At 40.5% G+C, this 23,202-nt stretch overlaps 1 protein-coding gene across 1 annotated transcript in view; it reads left to right on the top strand.

Moving 5' to 3' along the window:
- tprn (taperin) overlaps window positions 1-23,076 on the top strand; it is a 33,892-nt gene extending 10,816 nt beyond the window's left edge. Inside the window, exons 2-4 of the mRNA XM_005470439.4 lie at window positions 14,191-14,392; window positions 16,432-16,556; window positions 18,326-23,076. Coding sequence (XP_005470496.1) covers window positions 14,191-14,392; window positions 16,432-16,556; window positions 18,326-18,388 — 390 coding nt within the window. The 3' untranslated portion in view covers window positions 18,389-23,076. The remainder of the gene's footprint in view (window positions 1-14,190; window positions 14,393-16,431; window positions 16,557-18,325) is intronic.
- Window positions 23,077-23,202: the final 126 nt, after the last annotated feature.

Here is a 23,202-nt window from a genome sequence, read left to right as displayed (position 1 = left end):
TTTTTTCCTGTACTTGTGGGCTTCCTTTTTTCTTCTTCGTCGATTGACAAACTGCTGGCACTTCCAGGTTGGCCCTGAAAGTTGCCTCCTACATCAGAAAGTAAAAGGCAACTGTGCACGTAAAATCGGTGGCAGTCTATAATTTGCAATAGACTTTCAGCAGCAGTTGCTTCTAAAGAAAGATTTTGTATCTCAACGTCTCTCACATAAGAGAAGAGCTACTGCTGTTTTTACAATTCATGTCAAAGGTGGTGAAAATGTGGTTTCTCTGTGTGGCTGCAGGATGTGGACAGGCACACACAAACTGACAGAGAACACACTAACAAGTCTAATTTCTGTACAGGTATTACAACATGTAGCTATAGAGAGATGTAGACTCATGAGTTTCCCGCACAGCCCTCAGACACACATGTGCACCCCTGCAAAGTCAGTGTAATTAGAATTCAGCCAGCAAAGCCCCACTATCATAGTCATGTTTAATTCATTGTGTGTGTGTGTGTGTGTGTGTGTCTTTAGAGTACATGAAGCTGAAGATACTAAAAGCACAGAGCACTAACAGACCGGGCTGTTTTGGAAGTGTATAAAAAGAAACCAGAGCGGGGAGAGTGTAAGGAGCAGGTAGAAGATGCTCACTTTTGTCAGCTGCACCGTTTCCCCCGCTATCTGTTTGAGATTCATCGTTTCTCTGGGTTTTAACTGGCTCAGCATGGACCTTTTGTGGGGTGCTGCATAAAGTGAAGGCAATAAGGGTGTTATTTACAGGAAATGCATGCCTTTTATTGCAATTCTTGGTCATTTTATAAACAAAAATGTGTTTTATAAATGCAAAACTGTGTTACAGTTCTGGTTGGTCTCCTTTAAAGAGGAGGTCAAAGCCTTTGTTGATTCCTGGATTTATTTGTTTGCTTGCATTTCTAATTAAGCAAGTAAAATCATCTGTGAAACCCACCACGCTGTCACGATAACTGAACAATTCGGCCTCTGCTTCCTTGATAACAAATGCAAAACACAAATTCTGGGAATGCGTGAATTTGGTGCCTGATGTAAATTTTATTCAAATGCTCTCTCCATGAAACCTGTGTGCAATCTGCCTCAGTGTTCCCACGGTTGACAACGTCAAGGCCACGGATCGGGGTGTCCTGTATGTAAATTGTGTTTCAGTAGCTGCTCTTAATAATTTGCTTTCCTCTTTACACGATCAAAACCTGTGTGCTTCTCTGCGCCTCCGCTCTCTCCTTTCCCTCGGTCACACATATTCATGGTGCCTGTCACCAGGGCAACAAGAGCCGCGGCCATTCAATCCCGTCATTAGGATTCCTGGATAAGGACACAGACTGTCTCTCCGACTCTCTCTCTCTCGCTTCGTCACACACACGCACACACAAACGCATACATTTTGACGTCAGCATTGATGTTGCAGATCGTGTAATTTGTAGGTAGGTGGAGCAGCGTTTCGACGTGACTGACGTAAAAGTAAAACGCAGCCTAATAAAGATGTTGGGCGTCAAAGGCGAGCCAGTTCTGTAATCAGCAAAGCGGAATCTGTGTTTTTTGTGGGTGGAGATGCAAACAGCTGAGCGCTCTGATGTTTGAGGGCTGTGCAAAGCAGAGGTTAGTTCTTCTGCTGCATGGCTTAAAAATATAATAAGAGAAGTAAAAGATTCTCATGCATAAACACCCAACCCAAATTCACATTTTAAGATCTTAAATCATTGTTCCTCTTTACTTCACTGTAAAGAAGTTTAAACACTCAATCTGAGATTTCTTAAGAAGAGGAAGAAGGGACAGAATTTTAATAATACACCTCAGCTTTTTTAGGTTATAAAGAAATGCTGATGTAGTAAATCTGAGAATCCCATAAGAACAGTTCAGTTGGCTTTGATTTTAAGTGAAATGTGTAAAATTATTGAACAAGTACTGGCAGCACATCACTTAGATTTTTTGCCTTTTATTAGACAACAGAAATTAACAGAAAATATCAGTTTTGTTGATTTTGATTCCTCAAATAATGGAAAATAAAGGAAAAAAAACGATAAACTTTTGTCACTTGATGCTATATTAACAATAAAAAAAACACCTAAATTATCTGTTACTTACATATTGTGGTGTATGGTAGGCCATCAATATTCTGTTTGCTTGTAAAACAGACAAAAATACAGATAAAAATCCAAAATCTATGACCTTCTTCTTTGCATCCTGCCATCCCTCGCCCAGATTAAACCCTGCACTGGGTTCTGGACCGCGAGCTGTTCTGTATCAGTATTAACTTCATCCTAGACAAGGAGGAGATGCAAGTACACAGTTTCCTTAATTATTTTTAAAAATGCCCATATTTGTCAGAAATCTTTTATTCCTATATGCATTGAGTTGCTGCTGTGTGATTGGCTAATTAGATATTTGTGTTAAGTGGCCGTCTATGTATTTGTAAGAGGTGCATCATTAAATTGCACCGATATCTCAGTGTAGTTCATAAACTGGGCATTTTACAAAAACATAAATTTAGCTAAAAACTCATCATCTGTAATCAGCTGTGTTTGTTTCCACTGATCCTTTAAAAACATCAAATTTAGTTGTGAGGGGTGTTAAGTTTGGAACATTTCCTACTAACAAACACATCTCACTGTGCCTATTCGTCATTAGTTGTTTGGTTTCTAACGGCGCAGAGAAGATGGCAACAGAAGGGAAATGCAAGCAGTAATGACGGGAATATGAGATAACTAGCAATACTGATGATACTGGGCAGTCTGATTGTTACACTGATGAAAGATCATTCCATGACGTTAAGTTATGTTTCCTGTAACAGGAAGTGTGAAACAGCACGTACGAGGTGTTTTATGCCTTAAGCTAGACTTTTCACTTTACTTGCACTGAACACGTAACTTAATCTAGAGCAGCGTGGAAAATGCAGCATTGTCACTGTTCACTTTTCATTAGCACTGATTTTTTTTTTTTTATTTTGGTCGTTGTAAATAATGGCCCAAGTAAAAAAATTATTTTTTACAATAATTGCTCTTTATTTTTATTAGCTGAAGTGTTTAAAAGTTTAATGGGGAAAAGAGTTAGTGGGGGGGTGGGGGGGGAACAAATCTAGCTATTACACTTGCATATAGTCAACAGTTTGTTTTTAATGATGTTGAACTTTGACCCACCTTGGATGTACATGGTGTTCACCTTTTTTGACTACGTGATCTTTCTCATATGCCGCCTTGTAAATGGGTCACTCGCTGACTCATCTCAGATCCCAAAGTTCATTAATACAATGGCTCCAACTGGCCGTCCTAACCGTAAACAATGCCGGATGTGTTCCTGTAAAAAGATTTATTTAATCACCTGCTAATAAATGCTCATCAAATCCACGGGGAGCCACCGGAGATGGGCAAAAAAGCCGCATGAAGTGAGTTTGCAGCCCCCTTCATCATTTAACATTTTAGAAGATGGATAGTGAAAGCTTTTTAAAAACAAGGGGGGCAAACATGATTGTGATCCAGCAGATTTCTTCACCTGACTAATATTCGTCATTGTGTCATGTGCGTTGTCTTGATTGTGGCTTTCCGGACACACCCGACCATCAGTACTTTCAATGAGAGTCCAGCAGAGAGCTTTAAATGGCCTGACTGCTCCCACAATGACCATGTTTTCGTGCGCTGATAGGTTTCGATCTCCACCCTGCTGGTGTCACCTTTCATATAAAGTGTGCGCAATTACATTAGAGCGTGCCACGTCACCAAGTGAGCGAAAGCATCCTTCGACGGAGCAAAAGGGTTATTAAAATGATCTCAGGCTGATCAATAACAGTTGTCGATTCAAGGAAATAGAAGCAATGTCTTCCCTGTTGCATCTCATTTCTTATCTGTGAGATAACCTGTGAGCACTGATAGCACAGGGAGGATTAAATACACAAAACATACATGCACAAGGCTACAAAGGGCATACTATTACAACTGTGACTCACTCAGTCTTGAGGCATGGAAGTGTAAATACTGATTTTCACATTTGGCTCTGTTTGCTGCCCACGCTGCCAACCCCAGCCTCGAGTATCAGCCACCTACACGCGAGTTTCCACATTTATATCAGTGTTGTCATCGCTGATGATCACTTGAAGCGCTTCCAAATGCCGGACCGTTTCCAACTCACACGTGATGCAAAATCTACACAGCTTCATAAGAACCTGCACATATTTCTTTTTGTTTTACTTTCTAACCGAAATACTTTAGGCCACTGGTATCCCAAAGGTTTGATATTTGGTCCAGAACTGGGCGTTGAATCCAACAAGTTAATTTATCTGCTGTCCCTGTTGTAAAATTATTGAATGTAATTTGCTGCTGGGTGGTGCTGGCATTCTGCAAATCTGACTCATAATTACTGCATAGAGGTTTGGGTATTGCACCAACATTAGCTAATGATTACGAAAAAATACAGCACGTTTCATTTTTCATGCGTTAAATGAAAAGCTTGTAGAGTGATTTCAAAGTGCACTTTTTGTGTTTTCACCAGTTGGTTGTCAGAAATTAACATTCAGGGTAACATTCAAGAGTTCTCCGAGCTTACTGGAGGTCTTTTCTTTGGACAATGGCTACTTTTACACTCATCTTCAGTCCAGTCCTTTTACCTGACCATTTTCAGAAGATTGTTAGTTGTTAGTTGAGCCACATTACACTGTCCTATGAATTGTTCAAGCAGAAAAAGAGATGGACCAGTGTTGTGTCTTCAAATAGCAGACAGCTTAGTAAAAAAGCAATTCTCAGTTGTATTATAAGCCAGTATGACAGGGAAGAAATAATATTTTCCATGTGTCCTCAAAATTTGAGGAAATTGGACAAGTGGGTGACAAGAGAAGAAGTGTCTAAAAACTATAGTAGATGAACAGTGTCTGAAAGTCACATCCTCAGGAAATAGGAAACAGCAAAGACCCGATGCAGGACCTGAGAGATGCATCTGGTCCAGTTCATTCATTTACTGTTCACTGAAGTCTCAGTGGTCTCAGTGGAAGGGTGGTTGTCTAGAATTAGGAGAAAAAGCTCATGTATGGCAGATTACACAAGAACTGGACTGAATATCAGTTGTAACAGGAATCCAACTTTGTATGGAGGAAAACGGGAGACAGGTGAGCGTCTACAGCTGTGTGTAAAACATGGTGGAGGCTCTGCCATGGTTTGGGGCTGCAATGTGTTGGGGATCTTGTCGAAACAGATGAAATTATGAATGCTGAAAAGTGCATTCAGATTTTGATCAAACATGTAATACTGTCTGAAAGGCTGAAAAGCTCCCCAGAGCCTTGACTTCAACATTACTGAAGCAGTGTGGGATAATCTTGACAACGGCAGAGAACAGCAGCCAACATCTAAATAAGAAGTTTGAATGTCCTTGAAGAAGCCTGGAGAACTATTCCTGAGATTACCTAAAGAAATTACAACAAAAGCTTTCCTAAGAGAGTTCAGCCTGTGTTTAAGAATAAAGGTGATCTTGCAAATATTGGCTTTGAAGCTTGTTAGAGTTGTTTATTTTCTTGTTTCAGTACATTACTGCAGCTATTTCCCATTTTCCTAGCAAGATCTAAGGAAATGAGGGGTGGCTCATGAGTTTTGCAGTATAGGGAAAAATGAAAAGATCATTCTGATAGTTAGGGTTAAGGTTATCACCAGAGATGACTCCATCAGTTGGTGATGTTATGGTGTTAATTTTTCTTAGTTAAGGTTTTAAAAATAAATCAACAAATCTTCTGTTGAATGTATAAAGCAGGTATTATTAGCAAGTTTGGTGGAGTGAAAGTGTCAAAGCTAGTAAAATAGAAGAGTTCCTATAGAAATGTGAAAATGTGATTATCCTCTGTTTGATAATGATGCACTTACTACTTTGTGTTTTTTCTAGTTGGCACTAGTTATCATAACCAGCTGAGTGGTGCTTTGTTGGTTAGGTTTTGTCATCTCTCTTCTTGGTGCTATTGCCTCTGCAGCCAAACTCTTCAGTCGGGTCATTGTGGTGCTGTTCTAATATTATCTACCTGGCTGGAGATTAGCTCTAATCAGGCACCAGGTCAGTCTTCTTCCAGCAGCCTTGCATGCGTGTAGTCCTTGTGGTGGGCATCAGTGTGCCAACATTAGATCCAGATGACTTGATTTTATGTGTTATTGAATGGACAATAGGTATCAAACACTCTTCTACACATTATAAATGAACAGCCGCATTGTCAATACCAACATGACTGTACACGCCGCGCCCTTCACCACCTGGAAATACCGACACAAGACAGGCGCACCATGTAAATACAAACGCGCCCATGCTGCAACAACCTCAATAGGGCTGAACTATTGTGCTGAAGCTCTGCTGTAAGTCGGCAGCCTTCCAGTTCTGTGTGTCCATTCAGCAAGAGCCACTTTTCACCAAACGAGGACACGCCATGCTGGGTGGCCTGGAAAAAATGCGTGGCACTGCTCCCATCTTGCTTATTGGCCGAAGCACAATCATAAAGACATAATCTCATCAGCTGGCTTGCCTCTTCCTTTTCTCCCTTACTTCTTTTGTTTGTCTTTCTCTTGCGTCTGTTTGTGCTTCATAAAGCATGAACAACAAAAAACACAGCTGATGAAACTTAGGGTGGAAAAAACTTGTGGAAGAAATCTGATTTATTGAGCTCTAAATGAAATGTTTTTTTTTTTTTTCTTCAGTGCAAGAAAAGCATCAACCACACTGCTGAAATGATATGACTTCACCTATATCTTTCAGATTATCAAACAAATGTTAATATTAGACAAAGATAACCTGGTTAAATACAAAATACACTTTTTAATTGATGATTTTATTAATTAAAGGGGAAAAAAACAAACCAATCCTACCTGGACCTGTGTGAAAAAGTACTGGTTGTGTCACCGTTGGCAGCAACAAGGGTAATCAAGTGTTTGCAGTAACTGTCAGTGAGTGTTTCACGTCACTGTGGAGGAATTTTGGCCCTCTTTTCTTTGCAGAATTGTTTTAATTTGGCCACATTGAAGAGTTTGCCAGCACGGCCATGGCCATGCCAAAGAATCTCAATTGGATTTAAGTCCAGACTTTGACCCAAAACCCAAAAGCGTTTGTATTATCCTGCTGCATAGCCCAAGTGAGCTTGAGCTTCAAGGCGCATGAACTGATGGTTGGACATTCTCCTTCAGGATTTTCTGGCATTTTTTGGGTGGATTTTCAGAATTCACAGTTTCATCAGTTACAGAAAACTGTCCTAAAATAGCAAAGCAGTTCCAGACCATCACACTGCCACCACCATGTTTGACTGTTGGTGTGATGTTCTTTTTATTCAATACTGTGTCGGTTTCATGCCCGATGTAACAAGAAAAAGTCCTGTCACCACAGAATGTTTTCCCAAAAGTCTTGAAGATCATCAAGATGTTTCTTGGCAAACCTGACACGAGCCTTTGTGATTTAATTTTATTTTTTTGGGGGGGGGGCAACAGCAGTTTTCTCCTTGGAGCTCTGCTCTGCAGCCCATTTTTGGGCAAGTCTCTTTCTTATTGTTGAATCATGAACTCTGACCTTAACTGAGGCAAGTGAGGCCTGTAGTGTTGTTCTGGGGGTTTTTGTGACCTCTCTGATGAGTCGTTGATGCGCTGTTGGAGTAAATTTGGTCAGTCGGCCACTCCTGGGGAAGGTTCACCACTGCAAAACGCAAAAAATCAGGAAGGGGGCAAATATAATTTTTGGAGCACTGTACATATAAAGCAGAAGGAAAAAAAATAATAAACTGGAGGAAAAGTCCCAAAACTTTTTTGTAAAAACAACAACAACAACAACAACAACAACAACAACAACAACAACAACAACAACAACAACAACAACAACAACAACAACAACAACAACAACAACAAGATTCAAATATGCACAAATTAAAATAAAGGCATACATATTTTGAAGGTTGCACAATTACACATAATTACTCTAACCCAGTTCTTCACATAGTCTAATTTTAAAAACCTTTCCACTTAGAATAATCAGTCTTCTCTCAGGTTGTCTATGGCAGTCTCACACACTGTCCCATATGTGTGTGCTTTTTCAGTTCAGATCAATCAGTAACTTTGCTTATAAAATGCACATCATCATCTGACTTTTGATCCACGAAGTGAAAGTACATCAGCCTTCCAGGAAGTCTTCATCATAATTAAGCTAAACTACTGGTTCAAAAACAATTAATCTTATCACACAGACAAAACTTTACATTTGGTCTACCTGCTGTGCACGCTGCTTAGCAACAGCATTAAAACCACCTGTCTAATGTAGTGTAAGTATTTGTCATAGCCCTAACTGCAGTTTTTGAAGTCCTGTTATGAAGCCTCAAGTGTTTTTGCCATCTCAATCTTTGTGTTTTGAAGCCTGGCAGAAATCTCACTGAAACGGCACTTGTCAGTGACAAGTTGTTAGCCAGCAAATATCCCCTCAGTAATCCCCCTTTATGAGACTTTAGTGAGATTTATATTTCCACATATGTGGCCTCTCCAGAAATGTCACTACACGTGACACATTGACATTGACATGAACCCGAAGAAAATGGGGCGCTAATCAGCTGCACAGTGTTGATGTAGGCTGCCACAGGTTCCACTAAAGGATGATGGTAACTTAAACTACTCTCGCAGTCTTTTTTTGATACATGGGTATGTGTAGCCCGTTGGAGGTAATTTTTTAGGACTCTGGCAGTGCTCGATCTGTGCCTCCTTACACAAAGGAGCAGATACCAGTCCTGCCCAATGACCGGAAGTTCCCATCGGGTTGCTGAGTGCTTTCTAGGCCTGTGTGACTGTGACCTAAATTGGACCCTGCCTTACTTGTGTGCAGCTGTTAGTATGTGCATCACAAAGTGAATATAAACACAGCCTAGAAATACCCAGTTTATTTGAAAAAATGAAGGAATACAGAGGAAAGCTCAGATGTCCCAGTCCTACACTGGGACATGAATGCAGCTTACATTTGTGTATCTGTGTGTTTCATGTGATTCGTGCACTCGTGTTTAATTTTTTGTAAGTGAGCAAGAGGGCTGTCAAGTGCATTTTTAGGAATTTGTATGCACAGGGAGCTTTTTGAAAGAGAAATTATCCAACTCATGAAGCTGAAATTGATAAATTCTGCCTAAATTATAGTTTACAAAGGTCAAATTACTTTGTATGTGTGTGTGGATTGAAGCATGTGCTTCAAAAGTTACACAGAAATCACTGCAAATGTTTGTAAATCTTAGTTTACATACCGTACACGTTTGTAACCTTCTTGAGACATATTTCTCTCTATAGTGGGGAGGCCACTGCTGTTGGGGAGTGTCATCGCTGTGGGTGTTTGTGTGCTGGCTCAAAAATGATAAGTGCCTGAAGATGACTGTTTTTGTAACGTTAAACTTTATCAGTAAATAATATAAAAGTAGACTGTATATCAAAAGCTACCCTGCTGAAACAATGAAAAATGAAAAGCGTCTTTCTCAAGGCAAAGTGGAACTTAATCTAAACCAGTGTCCTGTTTAATGGCGTCTGTTTGGCACCCTGTGGTGAGCAAGGAGGACAGCAGGCGTGAGTGTGGCCTGTCCCACAGCCTCAGGACAGAAGACGAATCACTTCTGCCTCCATGATGCAGCCTTTTATCATAGAAAAAAGAGCCCCACAACTAACTGCAGCAGGAAGGGAGCGGCCCCTAAACAAACATCCCCGTTAAGTTGTGGTCTTTATTAAATTGCACAGAATTTCGTTCCCCTTACTTTTCTCCGTAACATGAGAAAAGAAAGGGCAGCTAAAGCAGCAAATCGGAGAGAGAGGACGCGGAGTAAGGCGCTGCAGAGGAGTCTCGTCTAACCGTCGAGTCTCGTGTGAGAAGACGAAAGACAAAAAGAAAAAGTGAAAGACTGTGAAAGGGGAAGCGAGCCCAGCAGCAAGCCTGATTTATTGATGGGACGTGCTGTTGGCATCCAGAGACTTCCTCTAAGTAAGGATGCCAGTTTAGCAAGGAAAAGCTTTTTTATGTGGGATAAGATTTAACAAAGGAACTAAAAAAAAAAGAGGTTTGGGGCTAAAAAAAAAAGAGAGATTTCTGGGAGCGAGGGCCCTTTTCAGAGATGTTAACACACTGTGTCAAAAGTGTGTATACACAGGATTTAAGTGGCATTGTGGTTTCTGCTGTTACTACTGCTGAATACTGATGTTTTGTCATGGCTGTCATATGTGGGAAAACAGTACTCATGATTAGTTTAAAAGTCACAGACTGAGGTTTGACCCCATAGACTGTATATAAAAGATGCGCGTAGCTTCCAGGTCTAAAGTGAATTACGCTGGCATTATCTCTAATGAACAGCAGGGGGAGACCCATCTAGTTGTAAAATAGTTGTATAGAAATCTGACAAAATGACCTTTAAAAAAATAAAAAATAAAAAAATTATACCTTTAGCACTCTCCTGATTAGTTTTGCTTCTCATTCGTTAGCTCTAAGTCTTACTGAATTCAATGTTAATTTTGTACATTATGGCCCACTAAGAGTAAAAATGGAGGGTAAATTGGGGCATGCTTTACCACATGGTGATGCCTACAAGCATGCAGTGCCTCTCGGGTCCTCAGTCAGACCCACCCTTGGCTTGTCGTGTCCACACCAACTGTGGCTTTAGCTGAGGAGGTAGACTAGGTCGTCTGCTAACAGGAGGTCGCTGGTTAGGTCACCAGCTCCTCCAGTCTGCTCTCCAAGTGCAGAGCAAGATGCTGAACCCCAAGTTGCCATCTAATACCATGATCAATAAAAAAAAGAGTCTAAAGGCATAAATGATGATGTTTATGGATTTAGCTTGTACTGTAAAACTGAGTGTTAAGAGGAAGAAATAAGTCCTTTTATTTAAATGCTAAAGTTACTGTTACTTACCTATTAACCCCCACCCCCCACACCTCATTTGTTTTGGACTTAACATGGATTTTTGTGCCATATTAATTTATTTCTTAATAATATTTTGCCTTGAAAAACAGACAAGACAAAACAAAATATTAAAAGCATTACACTCATCAGCTGATCACTAATGTGCTTTACGTGACATTAATACCAATAAGATTTGTAAAATATGCACAAATCCTACTGATATCATTATCTGAATACATGTTGTTATTTTTTTTATGAGCTTCTTGTTAACCTTAATCAGATATTGGTAACGGTCATATCATCAGGATATGATAACGGACGTACGGCAGATGTGGTTTGTCACTAAACTTCAGCAGTTAAAACTGATTTCTAAAGTTCGAAATCTCATAGATAGTGGTCTGGATGTTCTCACGCGTAAACACTTGACAGGAGTCGGGGGAGTCGGGTCAAGATTTTTGGCCTCATTCTCAAATTTCAGCATTCATCAATATTTTCTAACCTTAACTACCATAATTACCAGTTTTCCAAGCCAATGTACAGAACAATAAGGAATTAAATGTACAGCTTTAAATAAAACGTTTTTATATACCTATTCTAATAGGCAGCTCTTTCACTGAGGTGTGATCATACTTTGGTTTTCAGTGCTTCGTAAATACAACAAAATTCATTAAAGACTTAGATTTTTGTTGGATGTCATCACTTACACTGTCGCCTTTGGCTATAACCAAAGTTTTTGTTTTTGTTTTTTTTAATCATCCTCCACCTGCTTCCTCTTTTTGTTCTCTTTTTGGCATCAGCTTCTTTGTTACCTTAGCCAAAGTGCACAAGAGAGAGTAATTGTCTTCATAGCGTACACTACAAGAATCAAGATTTTTGTTTTTCTATATGTCTGTATGGATGGATAGATATACCTGCTTGTATTTTTTGGGTAGTGTAAGAGGTTATAGAAACACTGTAGGATTACTGATCTACTGGACGGGTGGATATACTTCAGTGTATAATGCTGAAAATAAACAAACTGAACTCTTTCAACCAGTTTACAAGTGGTTTAGTATTATAGTTCGGCAAGATTTCCTTATCCTCTGTGCCACGCCTGGAAACGCTCCTGTTCTCCACTGTCAGAGAGGACATAAAGGATCCGGGGGAAAGAAAGCATGGCATTTTATAATATAGGTTAACTGCGAGCTCTGAATGGTGGAGGGCGGCCTTGTGATGGAGATTAGGGCAGATTTAGATCGCGGCCTGCAGAGTTGATGGAGCCAGGTACAGCAGGTTAAGAGCAGTCAGCTGATCGACTCGGGGAAGACACAGACAAACCTGCTGTTTTGTTTGTGTGTGTGTGTGTGTGTTTCAGTTTTGAATGCCATGGCAACTCAGGGGGAAAAAATACAAGCTTTTTGAGTTTGCAACGCCTACATCCGACCAGAAGACATAAATAGTAACTTATTATAAACCATTTATAGTCTTTCTGCCAACTTCAAAATAAAGCCCTCAGGAAGAGAGCTGCACACCAGACTCCAGAAAAATCCTATGCAATAGGCATGTACTGATGGCAAGATGGTGTCTTTGCATATGTTTGTGCTTTTTAATTCCTGTTAGCTTTCAGAAATGGAAGATGTATTGCAGCTTTAATTTGTATAAACTGGTGAGCTAAGCTTTTTTTCTGTAGCCACAACATCTGACATGCACACAGTAGTGTGTGTAAATGTGTACGTGTTGCTACTAATAAACATAAAATGCATTCAGTGAGCCAGAGGAGGCGAGCTAATGTTGATAAATAATCAAATAGTCAATTCACCTTCAATGCAAAACAGTCGCTGAATGACACAAAGTGCAGAACAGGAGAAACACATTGGCAAAATCTGAGGATATATTGACAGCGGTACTGACACAGGTGAGGCCCACACACAGTACAAGAAAAGCCAAAATGGATGTTTCCTGAACTTGCATTTCTCTGAATAGCCAGCAGGGTGTCTAGTTTTAAACATCAGGATGTGATGTTACGGTGGCTACGAGCGTCTTTTACATCCAGTCTACAAGGGAAAGGTTTTTGAGAGCTGTGAAAAATGGGCAAACGCATACAGAGATACCTGGATTTGTCGGCAAGATAGACAGATCTGATTGCAGCACAGCTGATGCACATACATGTTGATCACACCACCTGTAGATTTCTCTTTCCACAGGTGGTGAGATGTCTCCTTTTAGAATAAATGCTCCCCGACAGCTTAAACCTCTGTTGCATTCATTACACAGCCCAGCAAAGTGCGAGGGCTCGTCTCACCCCGCGGATCTGTGTTTGCGAGCCTCTGAAGCATTGCCAGACAGGCGCGTCTCGCCGCATACTCTGAGACAATCAATCACAGGCCCTCGAGCTCCTGCAAGGCTGCCACCTGTCCCACTTAGAGGGCACACAAAGTACAGCACACGTAGCCTCAGTTGAGTGAACAAACTGCAGCTGGCTCTGCAGGAATCCTAATTAAAAGCTTTGCTGAATAAGTTATGAAGAAGTGGGTTTGCATCGAGTTAAACTGCCATGACTGCAGTGTCATCAAATGACTGAGACACGTGATGCTCAGTATCGACAGTATAATTACGCAGCAATAAGGAAGTAATAACCTGTTCAGTTTAACTGGGCTCGTAAAACGAAGCCCTCTTGAAGGAGCCTGCTGCGAGTGTGAAGTTCAAATCTGTGCTGGGAAAGGAGAAGTCTGGCCTGTAAACAAATCAGGTTTATAAGTCAAGGCGGCGTTGCATCTAATTATTCTGCCAGGAAGTAAATAAATGCATGTTGGTAGAATCTGAGGTATTTCAATTGTGGAAAGTGAATACAAGAAGCTCAATGCTGATTTCAACCAAAAATGCTTGCGTGAGATGCTGAATCTGGTGACGAGGTGTTATTGGTTTGTTTGTTAGCATTAGCAGTATTTCCAAGCAAATGACGAAGGGATTTGTATTCTTCTTTTTTTTTTTTAGTTTATTTTTACCAAAGATAGGAAGTTACTCCAATTTAGAAGAGATTAATTTGTGTAGATGCTCCTGATCCAAATCCGGCAATTTTTGGAAAGATTCTTTATATTTATTGCAGGATATTGTGGGGTATAATTGGACATTTCACATCATATCTTCGCAAAAACATCAAGTTAGGAGACAGGAACTGAGCTCTTTAATAATGGTCATACATGTCTGTTTCACTCAACATGAAACATACATGTATGACCATGTGGATTTACAGCCAAGGACTTTATTTTTTAACTAAGAGTTTAAATATTCATAAGTACAGATGTTGAAAAAGAACAGCAGGTGATCACACCCATTTTTCTGCACGTCTTTCAGCTGAAGATCTCCTTCAACGAGTCCAGCCTCCAGAGCACCTACGAGTATCCATCAGAAAGCAGCGTGTGGGACAGCGGGGAGGAGGAAGAGGAGGACAAGCAAGATGAGAAGCCGGCGGACGAACAGCCGAGCATGGTGGGACGGATCCACATCCCTCGAGCCAGTTTGACCGGCTCGCCCTCCCACACCACCAACAGCAACGGTGAGAAGAACTGGTTGTCAAATCTCCTTTATATACTCATGATCCTCAGAGGATGACGATGATGATGATTATTATTATTTTATTTATCATCATCACAATGTACCCTAAAATCCACTGGCTCAGATTGTACTTAATGGCACAGCTTGCAAGATAAGTGCATTCGCAGTCGCGCTTATCTTGCAGGTTTTTTGTTTGCAAGGACAAACTGTGTCAGTTTTAGTTTTAGTTTTAAATTAAATTCTCACCTCAGATGTTAGAGGGTTACCTAGGCAACCAGTGCCTGGAGAGTTTGCAAGCGACCAGCCTTGTAAATCAAACTTATCAAAGCGAATCACCTTTTATGATTGATCCAGTATTTTTAGTTGTGGGAGAAATTAACTACCTTTAAAAAACACACCCCTACTTTGTCTTCACTCTTGAGCTGCATTTACTGAACTTTTACTGTGAGCTGCCCCCAAATTAACTGAAAAACTTTACAGCAGTTTGCTTATCATGACAAGTTATATCACTTAAAATATCAGGTTAGCCTGTCTGCATGAGCATGTTTGCTCAGTTTTCATCTTTAAGGCTTTAGGCTTTCAGTGCGAGCATATTTGTAATATGTGTAGCCTCATAATAATTTTAGAATGAGTTAAAAATCATGTTAATTGTTGCCAACATAGCTATGCTTTTAGGGTTTATTTATAATTAATTTAGGCTAAAAACACCTACCAGACAGCGCACGTGCCACATTCTGATGCAAATTACGGTAGATAAAGCAGATGTTAACAGAACTAAAGGTTTAGCACTAAAAAACACTGCATGTGGAGCAGAGATTAAAATGGTGAAGTGTATTCGCATCCTAAATGAACTGAGGCTAGGCTAGTGGTATTTTTATCTTCTTTTTTTTTTTCTTTTTTTTTAAGAGGGCTGGTTTAGTTCTTTTTTTCATGATGTTTTCTGCACTTTCCCACAATGACAAAGTAAGAAGTTCAGAGAGACTGGAAACTCGTCAGGTGTTTTTTGTTGTTGTTGTTGTTGTTGTTTGTTTGTTTTGGTTTGTTTGGGGGTTTTTTGTATTTATATGTCTGGGTAAAATGGCACTGAAAGATCAGACTGCTAATCTGACTATTTACCTACAAACATAGATCCAGTTTTATGAAGCTTTTAGCATTCTGCAAGTTCATATTAATAAAACAGCAGATTTCAAAACTGAAGAATTTGCGAGCGCTTCCAGAGATTAAAGAGAGCTGCCGATGTGCAGAAGGAAGGGGAAGATGCTGTGTAAAGTACAAAGCTAGTCCAATCAGGTCATTACTGCTTTGTTTTGCCATCATCATCCTCCTCATTTGTATGGAGGTAAAGTTAGTATGTAAGCTATAATAGGTGTGGTGGCAGAGCCCCCTACTGGTTGTCCTGTTTACTACATCTGAGAGCAGCTGACTCACTCAGATATAATAAGCCCTTCAGCTAACAAATGGATCCAGTTATAGCAGCATTTTTGGCCTTTTTAGGTAAAAAAGAAAAAAAAATTTAAACCGATGATTTTTGTTTGTTTGTTAAACGTGATGACTATCGTGTCTCCTCTGGGTTACATAATGAACTATATTGTGCTTTGCCACTGGAAACTCAATAAGGAAGCTCATAATTGTAGCTCTAAATCACCAGATTATGTTACGCCCCTCTTCAACCTCTACTGAGGCTGTGCAAAAGTCTTTGGTGTTGCTTAGTAATTAAAATAAAACCAGTGTTTCTAAGAACTCTGCTGTCACAGTCTCCACTGTGGTGCAGCAGGGCTGAAGCAACCTATTGTGTGAAACGGCTTCATCCTCCAAGAAACAGTGGCCACTGTAGTGATTTAACAACAGTGTATTCACATACTGTATCTCATAAAGCACTGTCATTAAAAGCAGCTCACATTCTTTATACCAAAAACACACTTGAAAACCTAAATGTTGGAATGACTTGGATAAAAATAAAAATGCAGGGGGGGAAAGTTACACAGTTAATATCTGATGTGTTTTAGTTTTATTTATTTATTTATTTATTTTTGTCTGCAGATCTGTCCAGCTACATTCCCAAGCACTCGGTAGACTTCAGCGCCTGGCAGGAGCACAAACACGATGACGGCGTTAACCAGGAGGATGCCGCCTCCCAGCAGACACAGATAACTGAGGAGGTCATGGTGAGGGAAACGCCTTCGGTTGCCATACTTAAAGTTGGGTTTCAGACTCCACAGGAGGAGATGTGACTCCCTGTTTTTCACCTCAGTCTATCAACTCAAGTATTTGATTTACAAATACATGAAACAGAGAAAAGCAGAATATTTTACATCCATGACAGTTGGTATGTTGCCATCTTATGATTTAATGAATTTTAGTTAAAATTATAGATGGATTATTGATTAAAGATGGCACATTAAGGTACTGGGTCCTAAACTGAAACTTGTGATACTTCAACAATTCAGACTGTTATACACGGCATCATTTTATAGAGTTGTAGGTGATAAATTCAATGTGATGATAAGGAAAAGTTCAGGCTTCAGAATGCATTGAACAAACAGTTTCAGACAGTGTTTTTCTATTCCTATTATCCATGAATCTTCATTCAGAGGCATAGAGACTGGTTGGCAATTGGTTGCTGGCAGTTGCTGGGTGAAATTGGTTTAAGAGAGGATGCTGCACTGTAAACCTCTGTGTGACTATTTTGGTCACTTGCAGATTGTCTTAACCGCCTGTAGTTTGCATTGAAGTTGCTGTCTTATCTTCAGACACTCGCCCTTTACTCTCTGAGCTGCAGTGAAACTACAGCCAGCACATTTCAGAAGGTGAACGTGTGGTTGTCACAATGGAGAGTAATTCTTCAGATTAGCAATAGGTGGATCTCAGCTTCCCAATTTCAATTAAAGTCAAAAACACAAAAATTACAGGAGAGGAGCAAAGTTCTATGCCAGCTGTTTTATTGAACAGTGCAGCTCAGCAAAACAGAAGGAAAAGCAAAGCTCCCCTTACGTGTTCGCCGTAAGCGCATGCAGGTAGGGACCAACCCACGGACAGACAGCAGGAAAAAGCCCCAAGGGCTTTCCCAGGCTCCCTTTTAAAGGTACCAGTAGTCCCACCTCCTGCTGCTGAGTAACTTTCCCACGCGCCCAGGAACAGCAGGTGCAGGGTCAAGTATGGGCCAGGGTTCGGGCAGAGCTCTGGCTGAGGGCCCGGCCCAAAGTGACACCCCTAGGTTAACCCTTTGCTTTGCCTTCTGACAATAGGTCACACCATGGTCAAAGGTCACACATTAGTACAGCAAATAGCATAGTTTTTGTGATAATCTTATGATATTCATGTGAATAATACTTGACCTAACTACATCAAATATATGAGTTAAATGCATTACATAAAAATAAACACTCCAGTGTAGGTTTATAGTGTGTGTGTGTGTGTGTACAGGACAGTGATTTCATTATGTTGTTTTCAGTATCTCTGCTACCATGTAAGAGAGATGCCTCATGAGTGTGCTGCATGAAAAACATTTAGTGTGTGTGTGTGTGTGTGTGTGTGTGTGTGTGTGTAAACCACCGCATGCCTAAAACTCCATATGAAAGTTACAACATGCAAGATTTTAGTGTGACCAACTTCATTCTAGTGATTGCAGCAACCAGTTGTCAACCAGTTGGGGAATAGATCTTTTCATCTTGCAACCAAACTCATCTCTAGTGCCTAATATAGTCATTTTAGGCACTGAGGCCCCGCCCACCTGCTGTTCCAGCCTTATGTCTGTAAAGGGGCAGCCAATCAGAAGAAAGGTGACTTAAAAGTAGAGGACAGAAGGTGGACTGAGGCGCTGCACCAAAACTCAAATAGTAGTTTGATTGTTTCTAGTTTCTTTCTATTATTGTAGGGTGTCTTAGATTACATAACTTTATCTAATTCAAAGTATTTCTTTCTCTTTTCTCCTCAGCTCACACCGGCGGACAGCTCCTCCCTCACCGACTACAGCAGCGAGCCCGCTCTTTACTTCTGATCCGCCTGACCAATCAGCTGTACAGTAGCATCGCAGCATCTCACCTGTGGGACCAGACTGCCTCGACCTCGACACTCCAGCCGACTATAAGCACATCTTCCTGACCAGACAGGAAACGTGGGTGTTTTATTTTTGTTTTTCTGGCTGATTTCCTGCCACGGCACCGCCACACGCCACCTTACCAGCTGCACATCGGAGCTGCCGGGTGGCTGGCGTGGTGTTCAATGCCCACCTTCTTTCTGAAGCTGAAGCAACAAATCCTAAAAAGAAAAGAAGAAGGAAAAGAAAAAAAAAAAGCAGCTGGGCTGTCTTTCCCAACCCGCGATCCTCTAACGGACAGTTGATCTGTCAGCGTCCAGAATCTTCCTCCTCGCCACGCTGTAGAAGAAGTTTTTGCTGCTTTCGAGGTTTAAATTTAGCTTCGGGTTTTATTTTTTTTTATTCTTTTTGGAGGATGTCGACGAGGGAAGGAGCCGACGGAGTTCAGTGTTATCGTGGAAGCGTGTCATTACAGCAGATTGGCGGCAGATAAACATAAAAATGGTGAAAGGGTGCCACAATTGCATTTCTTTGTTTTCTTTTTTTTTCCTTTTTTATCTGCATGTTTTGATTTGAATCCAGCACTTCTGTTGGTTCTGTCTTACTCTAAAGCTTCTTTATGCCTTTTTTTTTTTTTTTTAAGTTTTGTATATTTTCTGGCAGACTATGCTGTACTGATTGAAGCTGCTGGATTTTTTTTTTTTTGGCAAGCAAACTTCAACACGCTTCACTTCTTCACGTGACGAGGGAGGAAACATATGCACCCCACCCCCCAGGATCAGTAGCACCTCTCATTTCTTATTAAATGCTTGATAAAGTGACCTTGGCCAACAATGTCTGTATGTCCGTATTGCTGAAATCACGTGTCCGTATATCCGCTCTGGAAAGCTGGTAGACCTCCCGATGCCTTTCCTCAGCTCTTTGTGTATTTATTCCTGCTTAATGTTGAAGTTTGCATGTCTGAAATCTGCTTTGTTTTTTTTGAGGGGGGGTCGTTTTGTTTGTTTTTGGTTTTTCGTACAGATGTTTGCTGGTGAGGGCTCCGAAAGATCCCCGCCAGACCAGTCGGACCTCATCCACTTTCACATTCCACAGGGAAAGAAGGTGGTCCACTTTGAAGGCAACAGTGATTGTGATTGATCATTAAAAGGAAAAAAAAAGGCGTTTTGTGAGAAAGAATGAAAGTTTGTGTGTGTGTGTCTTTTTTTTTTTATTATTCATATTTTTTATATGCACATAATGCCAACTGATTAAAGAGTTGCTGTAAAGGCCTCGCATCCACTCTTCGGCCAGTATTGTTGTACTGTCTCCACTGGGATTCATCTCTTCTGCTCATTATTTCATGTATTTTTTACATTTTATTTCTCCAATCAGATGCAATTTGTTTCTTTGCCGTCAGGAGCTTTGTCTTTCTCTCTGATGGATTTACGAGTTTTATGTTTCGTCCGGGAGTCTTGGTTGATAAATGTCTTTGCACTGTCATGCTTTTAGCTTTGTTTTGCACCTCATGAGGAAGTAAGAGTGGGCTGTAGAGGAAATGTGCACTTAAAAGAACGAGAAGCCTATAGACTGGTGACAGATTAGAGGAGAAGGTTAAAAGCGTCTCAGTGACGTGCTTCCAAAACACGATGATGTCATGTAACACGTCGGAGACTGTAGCACTTGATTCTTAATGATGTCATCCTCATAAATCCATTCAGTAAGACCCTACCTGTTTCCTTTCAAGGTGGGGGAAGGGCATTGTCATTCTGGAAGAGACCACTTCCATCAACCATGCCAGCAAAATTGCCCCCTGAGGGCATATATGGGGTTAAAGGGTTCAGGCTTTTCCTTCAATTTGTCACCAACCTAAATTTGGTTGAAGAGTTACATTTCAAAGAAAAGCCTGCCTTAAGTCTAAGTCAGGGTTTTGATTGGGGTGGACTGATATATCAGTTTAGATTGCACTGACTGATATTTAGATATTCTGAAAGAAAAAAGGTGGGAATAATCTGTGCATTTCTAATTTCAATCCCATGGTTTCTCTTTTCAATCGGCATGAATGAATTAAAATTTGAAATGAAACTCTTCAGCCACACACGATTGAATGCATCGCGATGAATGCCATGACCACTTTGTTTTCTTTTGCCACTCAAGTTTTTCGATTGTTTGGCCTTGTCACTGTGACCAAAAACAGCAGCCCGAAGTGCAGTTTCGCCACACAGGTCCACAGGGACTTCATCTTTGTCTGCCTACAAAATCTCTCCAACCCCCTGCTGGTGTACACAGATTTGAAAGAACCACTAACTTTGGATGTTTACTTCATGCGCTCAATGTGACTGCTCAGCAATGCTTCTGTTTCAGAAGACTGAATGTAATTTTTTTTTTCAATAAATTTCCTGTGGTATGATTATCAGCTTACCAGAAAACATCACATTGAACAGTGAGCCCTATTATTGTTTCTCCAAAATTTAGCATGGCTGGATTTGACCTTCAATACATTTCTCTGAAAAGGTCTCAAACTGGCAAAAAGTTTAATTTGAATCACAAGATTATGAGTCTGATCCAGAGTTCCACACTCCAGCCTTTAGTAATGAACACATTTCCATCTATTGCAGTATGCATTTTGCATGGTCTGGTTCAAAATAGCTGGACTTCCTTTGTGTTATGTGGCTTGACAAAGCCTCAGTTTCCAGTCAAGCGATAAAAGCTTTCACAAAAGCAGTTATCGGCTTTCTTTATTAGTCCAAGTTTTCTGCTTCAGCCTGTGTGTGCGCTCACGTACAAGAAGGCATTGGACACACTTTGGCTTTCATTGTGCACATAATCAATCAACTGAGCATATCCTACTGATATTTTAGATATGAAAAGAGAGAAAACTTACAAAAAGACCCAGAAGTCTTCACTGGTGCTGCTTAGTCAAGAGAGCCTTTCTGCAGAAAATCATTTAAACATTAAAGAGTACTCGGCCTGATGAAGTAATAGAAGAGGAAATCAGTTTAGCCTGTGGTCAGATCAAAGGGAAATTCATTTTCCTGACTGAATATTCTCAGTGATCAATAGCCTATAGTAAATGTGTGTTCTAGCAGCTACATTTATACATTCATAAAAACACATTAATGCACTTTTTCCACCAACCAAATATGTGCAAATTCCTGCAAGAAGAAAATGCTCAATTTGTGCTGCTATAACTTGAAAGCACGGCTTCATTCAGTGTTATTGGTAATATGGCGCTCACAAGATTGAAGGTGTAAAATATATGAACTTGGAATACAGATAACCTTTAAATTTAGTTTACCAGATATAGATTAAGCCTAGTTCAAGACTGTAAAAGCAAATTTAGCCCATTGAATCTCCATGCCAGGGAAATCGAGCCTAAAAGTGAATCAGTAAATTCTGAAACCAAAACCCGTGAGGTTGGCTGCTCTGGAGCAGGTTATGTGTCTGGCTTTAGTTACTAAAAGAAAGCCACCTCTGAAAACACTAAAAACTATGCTGGATTATACCTTGCTAACCCAATATCCTCCAATCCTGCAATACACTCGATGTTTCTCTGTCACTTGTAGCTGTGCAAACACAATCTACAGAAACTCGACTACGGTGTGTCTCATGACACACCGTATAATGAAGGATCGCCTCAGAAAAAGCGAGGACCACTGATTGAAACTTGTTGTTCACTGTGGTGTTTACAGAGTGCTCTATCATATCATGAGAGGAAATAAATGGAAACTGCTTGAAACACAAAAATCTCGGGTATGTAAACGAAAACACCAAAAGATGTTAAGTATGCTTGATTTGTTGTCATGGAGATAAATCCTCCAAACACACTGATTAAAGGGGACCCATAATGCTCATGTCCATATTCTTATTCGTGGAACCTACCAGAATAGCTGTGCATGATAGAGAGGTTAAAGTAATTCTTAGTCTGAAATAAGCTGATTTAACTGCAGCTTACTTCTGATTGGCTGCCCCTCACAATCGGCCACAGGTGGGAGGGGCCTCTGTGCTTGAGATGACCATATTAGTGATATCCATGCTTCTCTGATATCAAATAGGGCCAAGAGTAGAACAAACTGCCAGAAACTGAGTGTTTTAAACCTAAACTTTTGTCTCTCAGAGTTTATGACCATAAAAGTATTGTGGGTCCCCTTTAACTGAGCCCTGCTTGGACCTCCTTTGGAATTGTGGCTAATGGTCACATGACACGCCTGTGGATCCATCAACCTGTGGTAACTGCTGCCTCTGTTGACCAAAACCCACTCTGCGGTACTCTTTTTGCTTTCTCTGTGAACTGAAGGACCAAACTGTGGGCAAACTTCACTCATCTTGTCTTAAATGGCACCAGCAAGAACTTTTCTGATGGCCAGAGACGCAGCACTCAACTTTAGCGCTTCTGAAGTGTACACACCGACTCTTGCCGCAGTGTCCCAACCCTGTCTCTGTCTGTGCCCGATGCAAAATGAGCAGTTTGTGTTGGTCACTCTGTAACAACACTGTGGTAGAAAGCTTGCTCATCTTTTAGTTTCCACCCTCCTCTCGTCTGTAAATCTACATCGCAGCAGATGTGCTTACTGTAAAGTTATTGTCAATGATCTGGGCAAGTGAAAAAAAAGTGATGTCATACTTGTACAAATGAAAGCTCAATAAATAGAAGACTTGAAGAAATGCGAGTGCTCTAGCCTTTCTTGTCTATGTCGAGAGGGAAAGGCAGGATTAAACTATGCACCAAATATGACTTCTATGCATATGGTTAAGGCAAAGAGTCTGGGTTACTTTATTATTTGGGAATGTCTGAT

This window comes from Oreochromis niloticus, linkage group LG7 (assembly GCF_001858045.2).
Source record: "Oreochromis niloticus isolate F11D_XX linkage group LG7, O_niloticus_UMD_NMBU, whole genome shotgun sequence".
Classification (NCBI taxonomy): domain Eukaryota; kingdom Metazoa; phylum Chordata; class Actinopteri; order Cichliformes; family Cichlidae; genus Oreochromis; species Oreochromis niloticus.
This window is presented reverse-complemented; position numbering and strand designations above follow the sequence as displayed.